The sequence below is a fragment of the Nicotiana attenuata genome, unplaced genomic scaffold (assembly GCF_001879085.1).
Source record: "Nicotiana attenuata strain UT unplaced genomic scaffold, NIATTr2, whole genome shotgun sequence".
In the NCBI taxonomy this organism is placed as follows: domain Eukaryota; kingdom Viridiplantae; phylum Streptophyta; class Magnoliopsida; order Solanales; family Solanaceae; genus Nicotiana; species Nicotiana attenuata.
In genome coordinates this window covers 111,442-119,850 of record NW_017670835.1, presented here as the reverse complement: position 1 = coordinate 119,850, position 8,409 = coordinate 111,442, and the positions used below count along the sequence as shown (strand labels likewise).

The 8,409-nt window shown below is 40.0% G+C and overlaps 1 protein-coding gene across 1 annotated transcript; it reads right to left on the bottom strand.

Moving 5' to 3' along the window:
* Positions 1-1,504: 1,504 nt before the first annotated feature.
* On the bottom strand, positions 1,505-1,909 carry LOC109243766. Its single transcript, XM_019410747.1, has one exon. The coding sequence runs from the start codon at positions 1,907-1,909 to the stop codon at positions 1,505-1,507; it is 405 nt and encodes a 134-aa protein (XP_019266292.1).
* Positions 1,910-8,409: the final 6,500 nt, after the last annotated feature.

Sequence of the window (8,409 nt, the reverse complement as noted above, 5' to 3'; positions counted from 1 at the left end):
GAACGCGACTGCCCCCAGCGCCACCCTGAGGTCTATAACCAGTAAACTGTCCCATCATATCCAAAAACTGGGCACGCGTCACGGATCTAATGTACTGGGGCAGTGCCACGGCCCGTCCATCTACGTGTAGCCCGTATAAAACCTGAACATCCTCTAGCGTGATGGTGGCCTCTTCAGTGGGCAAGTGAAAAATGTGCGTCCCCGGTCGCCACCGCTCTACCAACGCCGTGATAATAGACCAATCAAGCTGCATCCGTCCAAGCTCAAAAATAGTATAGAAGCCCGTAGCCTGTAAGCGCGCGACTACGCGGGCATGGAAAGGATGCTCCACGATGAACTCCCACAAATCATCAGGTCTCCTGGGGCGGAGAGCCTGCTCCGATAGCTGTCCCTCCCATACATAGGAAGACCTATGGTCGCCCTGCAACACTAACAACTGATCCTCGACAGGTCCAGGATGCACAGGCGGAGGAAAGGCCATGTCGTCTACTATAATTTAAACAAAATTAATTGTGTGTGTGTTAGTTTAATAAATTCAATAAATATTTTTATATTGGAATGAGTAATTATCTATGGGTTTGAGGCTCGATATTTAAGGCCCGGTAGCACCAAGATATCCTTCATTATTATGTCTGTCATTTTCAATATTTTTTAGAAATTTGTTTGTTTAATAAATTAAATTAAAAATTTTTCAATTGGACTTTATAATTATGTATGCCCTTCCCGGCTCGATATTTGAGGCCTGGTAGCACCAAGCTATACTTAATTATTATGTGTGTCATTTTTAATATTTTTTAGAAATTTGTTAGTTTAATTAATTAAATTAAGAATTCTTGAATTGGACTTAATAATTATGAATGGCTTCCAGGCTCTATATTTGAGGCCCGGTAGCACCAAGTTATACTTAATTATTATGTGTGTTATTTCAAAATGTTTTAGAAATGTATTTGTTTAATAAATTAAATTAAAAATTCTTGAATTGGACTTAATAATTATGTATGGCCTTCCAAGCTCGATATTTGAGGCCCGATCGCACCAAATTATCCTTAATTATTGGACTGAGTAATTATCTATGAGTTCCAGGCTCGATATTTGAGTTATTTGACAACATATATTAATTTGTTACTTTTGTAAGTTTATTTTATAAATTAAATAATTAATTTTGTAAAGTGTTATTGGATAGAGTTTGCAGTTACTACATACTTAAGGCTTTATATTTTACTAAGCTAAAAGGCTCTATATTTTGCACTCTACGCTAAAAGGCTCTATATTTTGCACTCTACGCTAAAAGGCTCTATATTTTACTAAGCTAAAAGGCTCTATATTTTAATACACTACAAGGCTCTATATTTTTTTTTGGTAATTCAAATATTATTAATTCAAGGCAACAAATTACATGAATATATGGCTAACTCAGCTAGTATCAATCACTACTTCCTATCCCTTCTATACTCCTTATTCCTATTTGCCTAGTTTACATGGTAGACTTCTATTTTCCCCCTTCCTATACAAACTTGTATTGTAGGACATCCTTGAGTTTACCTACAGCTCTAATATTACAAATGTAGATAATTTCTCTCACAATGCTTTGCCTATCTCTATACATCTTCTCAAAAACTCTATGATTTCTTTCCACCCATATGCTATACACTGTTTCAGCTAGAACCATTCTCATCAGTTGCCCTTCAGTTGTTTTCTTCTTTGCTTTCCCCATGAACCAACATAGTAACTGGTTCCATGTAGTAGCTGGAACTGGAATTTGTAGCCATTTGAATATGTCATACCATAGTTCCATGACAATAGAACAATTATAGAACAGATGATGATGGTGCTCTGGTTGACATTTACAGAATACACAAGTAGTATCCACGTTCATGTTCCATTTGCTCAGTCTGTCAGCCGTTAGCATCCTTTCTTGTATGATCAGCCACATAGAAAATATAGCTTTGGGTCTAGCTAAGTTGTTGAACATGACTGCTTTCCACTCCCTTGTCTAATATTCCCAGTTGCTGTAAGTATATCTGCCTGATGATACTGCCTTTGCTCCCTTGGTTTCGATTCTGAAGATTTGGCCCTTTGCTAGTCAGAATTTTTTGAGCCATCCAGCTAGCTTGTTTTGGCTCCTTGATACTCAATATAGGCTGTCCTTTTATATAGTACATATGCACCCATTTGATCCAAAATCTGTCATTTTTTGAAGCTAGGTCCCATTGTAGTTTGAGAATAGCTGCTTTGTTCCATTGCTTCAGGTTTATGATATTTAAGCCCCCAGCACTCTTTGGTCTGCATACTCTCTCCCAGGAGATCAGTGCTCGTTTGGTTATTTCATTTGTCCCTGACCACATAAAACTCCTACAATAGGCTTCAATAGTTTTGATCACCTTGGTTGGAATCAAGAACATTTGGGACCAATAGGATTGGATACCAAACAGTACAGCTTTTATAAGTTGGATTCTTCCTGCATATGATAATTTCTTTGCAGTCCAGGATGAAATTCTTGCTACAATCTTTTCAATCAAGGGTTGCCATTGAATTACCTTCATTTTCCTAGTAGTTAGAGGGACTCCTAGGTATTTGAAAGGTAATTCACCTCTTATATAGCCCAACTGCTGCAAGATGTCTTCCTGTTCTGTGTCTGTTACCCCACCAAAGTAAACTGAGCTTTTACTTAGATTAGCTTGGAGACCTGAGGCTGCAGAGAAAACCTCAAAGCATTGTTTCAGCATTGTCACAGACTGCTTATCCCCCTTAGCAAATAATAACAGGTCATCTGCAAAACTCAAGTGAGTAATGCCTAGTTTTTTACACTTTGGGTGGAAGCTGAATTGTTTCTTGTCCTTCAGTTCTTTCAATAGCCTACTGAAGTATTCCATGGCTATAGCAAATAGGAAGGGTGACATTGGATCACCTTGTCTGAGACCTTTTGCTGCATGGAAAGGTTCAGCCAATTCACCATTGATCAATATAGAATAACTCACACTTTGGATACAAGCTGCTATCCATTGTGTAAATCTGTAAGGGAATCCCAATCCTTCCATAACCTGTAGGACATAACTCCATTCCACACTGTCATAGGCTTTTTGCAGGTCCACTTTGATCATGCATCTAGGTGATATGTGCTTTCTTGAGTAGGCTCTAATCAGTTCATGGGCTAGAATAGTATTGTCTGCACCTTTCCTTCCAGGTATAAAGCCAGCTTGTGCCTCATCAATTATGTAGTTCATAACTTTCTGCAGCCTGGATGCTAAAAGCTTAGCAATGATTTTGTACAGAACTGAGCAGCAAGATATAGGCCTATAATCTTTTATAGTAGCAGGATTAGAAATCTTGGGTAATAGAGTGACAGTTGTGCAATTAATGACCCTGGGCATTGTTCCTGTTTCAAAGAACTCTATGACAGCTTCATAAACATCTTCCTTCATTATATCCCATGCTTTCTTAAAAAATACTGCATTGTACCCATCAATCCCAGGAGCTTTATCATTTCCAATAGCCTGAATACATTCATCAATTTCCTGTCTGGTTACAGCTTTAATCAACTCCATAGATTGTTGTTGAGTTAGTTGAGGTCCCCTTCTTCATTGTTTGCATATTCACAGCTAGGTAATTGAGCAACAACTTTTTCCCNATTCGCAGTATAGTACTGCGTTTTATGGAGTTGTCTTGTCGTTAAAAATATAATAATTAATTCGCAGTATAGTACTACGTTTTATGGAGTTGTCTTCTCGTTCTGAAAAAGAAGAAACCCATGTGAAAAAAGCTGATTTCTTGCAGAAAAATGTAATAATTAATTCGCAGTATAGTACTACGTGTTTTGGAGTTGTCTTGTTGTTCTGAAAAAGATGAAATCCATGTCAAAAAACTGCTTTCTTTATGTTTCCTTTTAGTTCTACTGTTTGTTTTTGTGTTAGGTTTGCAAGGTTTGTGTTTGTGTTGTACTGTTTAAGTTAAATTGCTGTTCAAACGCAATTAAAATAAAATTGTTGTTAAAAGATAATTATTACCATTATTTACATAATGCACTATTTACACAAAGTAAAAACATAAGTAAATCAGTGAGTCCCGCAGCCTGTGTGCTTCAGTGCAGCTGCTGGCCTAAGTCGCATCCCCTGTCGCCCGGGTACACTATCTGGATCATCGTCATCAAGCCGCCTCTTTATGTGAGGATGTGCAGCAGCATCGACACCACAGCTAGCAGGATCGGAAGAATAGGCCGTCGGGCCGTCAGCAATCTGCAAAACAAATAGTAATCTTAGCATGTGAAAAAGTATATTTGTATTGTACGTGTTGAGTCAAAAGACATTTTCTCACCGTGGTCTCGTCCGCCGCCTGAGTATATGCATCCCTGGTGTCCTCATCAAAGCATGTAGTGGCCTCGAAGATGGGCTGGGATGAAACCTTCATAAGAAAGTTAAAAATTAATTAATGTTAGCTCATTAAGGAAAAGAAAACAAATTGAAATTTTAAAGTAATACAAACATACCTGCGCCTGTGGTAGATCCGCATCAACCGCTGGGGATGAGGCATAACTCAACCTGCGCCCGCCATCCACATCTCGGGTGGGCCGATCCTCAGCTGCGGTAGATGGGCATGCAAAGTACTGGTCTACATCCCCGTCGAATGTACCCGTGATCGACAATGCTCCTGACGGGGTGACCTGCGATGCTGGAAGAGATAGCTGAAGGCTGTACGATGGCATGCTGCTGGATGGCTCATCTATTTGAGGTCCATAACCCGGCTGATCATCTCCAAGAGCCTCATCTCCAAAATCCCCATCATGTCCCTCCACAGGTGGGCCAACAAGTGCCTCATAGCCCCCTTGCTGGGGACCACCTCCTCGCCGTCCCCCACGACTCCCGCGACCCCGTGGGGCATCCCTACCTTGTGGGGAACCCCTCCCTCGTGCCCTACCCCTGCCTCGTGGGACACTCCTACCCCGATGGTAGTCCTCTGGCGCCACACACTAAGCCTCATGGTCCAACCTTGCGGCATCTCTCGCCTGAAGCAGGGTCCGACGAGCCACCTGTTCCACCCGCCGGCCATAGTCAACGAGTGCAGGATTGTCGGCATGCTGCTGCATCTCCTGTCCCATTTGGCAGAGGTGATGATGCCCAATAGCCTGTGAAACATTTAAAATATTAATTAAATAACGCTATATCAAAATTATAAAAAATTAATAAGCCACAAAAACATACCAGTGCCTCGTGCCTCCCGCCGCATGGTCTGTAGCGATCGCCAAGCACATGAATGGGGTTCCCGATCATCTGTCGGGTGTGATGGCAGTACCATGACATATACAGATGAATAGTGGCCTCCTGGGTAAATGTAGGTGGTGGCGGAATACGGTGACCTCGCTCCTCCCAAGTATGGACCTGCTGCTCTAGCCATCCCATATATATAACGTCCACCCTGGCATGGTCGTCCCGCTGATAGTGTGTAGCCTCCCATCTAGGCTCCCCCGGTATAGGCTGGGGACGGTGAAACTGGCGAAGCACACGCTCTGTGGCATGATACTCAACCATATCGAAGAAGATCATCAGGACGGAGGTGCTCCAAAGCAGTCTGTCGACTGAGCAAATATCGGGCAGCTGAGCTAGCAACTCGTTGCTGTATGGCGTCCAGATGAACTACCAAATAATAACATAAAAGTGAGTATGCGCAACACAACTCAATTACTAATTCACAAGTGTAGGTACATATTTACCTGTCCGTCCACCAGCATATCTAACACATCCCTGACAAGGGAGAGATTATGATGAGCATCGCTCCCTCGGTAGTTCCCACGCCGGAGACTCCACCTAGAAGCTAGAGGGAGAAATGGATAAGCCTCGCCGGGAGCAAGTGGTGGTAGAGGTGGCTGCAACGGCATGATCCGCTACCGGGCCCAAACCTAAGATAAAAGGTTGATGTAAAATTTATGAGTCATTTCGACCATATAGAATTCAGAGTAATGAACAAAGTATTCGAAAATATTGTCACCTGTAGGATTGGCAGAAAGCCACATATGTCCACTGCTGGGCCCATGCTCGCCCGGCACATGCTCCTATACAAGTATGCGAGAACAGCAGCACCCCAGCTGTACTGAGGTAAATCATCCAGCCGCTGAAGATGATGGAGATAGCGCATACTCACAGTACTCCTCGAAGTGTTCGTGAACAACACACACCCGAAAAGCAGGAGCAGCGCCAACCGCGTGTACCTCTCAATGTGGAGATCCTTCGTCTCGCCGGTAATGTCAGGGTGCAAAACAGCCATATGATCTCTAATGGCTGACAAAAGAAATCGACTGCCCCCAGCGCCACCCTGAGGTCTATAACCAGTAAACTGCCCCATCATATCCAAAAACTGGGCACACGTCATGGATCTAATGTACTGGGGCAGTGCCAGGGCCCGTCCATCTACGCGTAGCCCGTATAAAACCTTAACATCCTCCAGCGTGATGGTGGCCTCTCCAGTGGGCAAGTGAAAAGTGTGTGCGTCTCCGGTCGCCACCGCTCTACCAACGCCGTGATAAGAGACCAATCAAGCTGCATCCGTCCAAGCTCAAAAATAGTATAAAAGCCCATAGCCTGTAAGCGCGCGACTACACGGGCATGGAAAGGATGCTGCACGATGAACTCCCACAAATCATCAGGTCTCCTGGGGCAGAGAGCCTGCTCCGATAGCTGTCCCTCCCATACATAGGAGGACCTATGGTCGCCCTGCAACACTAACAACTGATCCTCGGCAGGTCCAGGATGCGCAGGCGGAGGAAAGGCGATGTCGTCTACTATAATTTAAACAAAATTAATTTTGTGTGTGTTAGTTTAATAAATTAAATAATTATTTTTAATATTGGACTGAGTAATTAGCTTAATAAATTAAATAATTAATTATGTTTAGTATTGGACTGAATAATTATATATGGGTTCCAAGCTTGATTTTTGAGGCCCGGTAGCACCGAGTTATCCTTAATTATTATGTGTGTCAATTTCAACATTTTTAGAATTTTGTTAGCTTAATAAATTAAATAATTAATTATGTTTAGTATTGGACTGAATAATTATGTATGGGTTCCAGGCTCGATTTTTGAGGCCCGGTAGCACCGAGTTATCCTTAATTATTATGTGTGTCAATTTCAATATTTTTACAATTTTGTTAGCTTAATAAATTAAATAATTAATTATGTTTAGTATTGGACTGAATAATTATGTATGGGTTCCAGGCTCGATTTTTGAGGCCCGGTAGCACCGAGTTGTCCTTAATTATTATGCGTGTCAATTTCAATATTTTTAGAATTTTGTTGGCTTAATAAATTAAATTAAAAATTTTGAATTGGACTGAATAATTATGTATGGGTTCCAGGCTCGATATTGGAGTTAATTTTACAACATATATTAATTTGTTACTTTTGTAAGTTTATTGTTATAAATTAAATAATTAATTTTGTAAAAGTGTAAATCTAAAAAGGCTCTAACTATGCTAAAAAGGCTCTAATATTTTACTACGCTTAAAAGACTCTATATTTTACTACACTAAAAGCTCTCTATTTTACTACGCTAAAAGACTATTTAGTTTACTACGCTAAAAGGTCACTATTACATATAAAAACAACTAACATAAAATACAAATACGAACAACAAACAAAATAAATAATATTAATTTTTTATTTAACCAAATTACAAACATAANATTATGTATGGGTTCCAGGCTCGATTTTTGAGGCCCGGTAGCACCGAGTTATCCTTAATTATTATGTGTGTCAATTTCAATATTTTTAGAATTTTGTTAGCTTAATAAATTAAATAATTAATTATGTTTAGTATTGGACTGAATAATTAGGTATGGGTTCCAGGCTTGATTTTTGACGCCCTGTAGCACCGAGTTATCCTTATTATTATGTGTGTCAATTTCAACATTTTTAGAATTTTGTTAGCTTAATAAATTAAATAATTAATTATGTTTAGTATTGGACTGAATAATTATGTATGGGTTCCAGGATCGATATTGGAGTTAATTTTACAACATATANCTCCATTATTAGTGCCTTCAATTAAGGGATTAAATTATATTCTTTCCTTTTTTTCCCTCTCCTCTTCTCTCTCCTTTTTTTCCCAATTAAAATCGCTTAATCTACGCCAAAAATCTCCACCGTCTCTCCTCTCACCATTAACTTTATATTATTAAAAAATATTCTGAAATTTTATGATAATTGTAGGATAACTGTATAATAATTGTATCCGGATTGTGTCAGTTACATAAATGCTTAAAACATAAATGTATCATACTTGTATCACGTTTGTATCTAACTTGTATCTGGTATATTAATATCCAAAATAATGCATGATACAATACTAATAAACTAATATACAATTATCATACTTGTGATACAAACTGTGAAATTCGCCATGAACGCACAATTGCTCGTAA

Coding starts and splice junctions, on each gene's coding strand:
- LOC109243766 (XM_019410747.1), bottom strand. CDS start 1,909: ATGCTAACGGCTGACAGACTGAGCAAATGGAACATGAACGTGGATACT.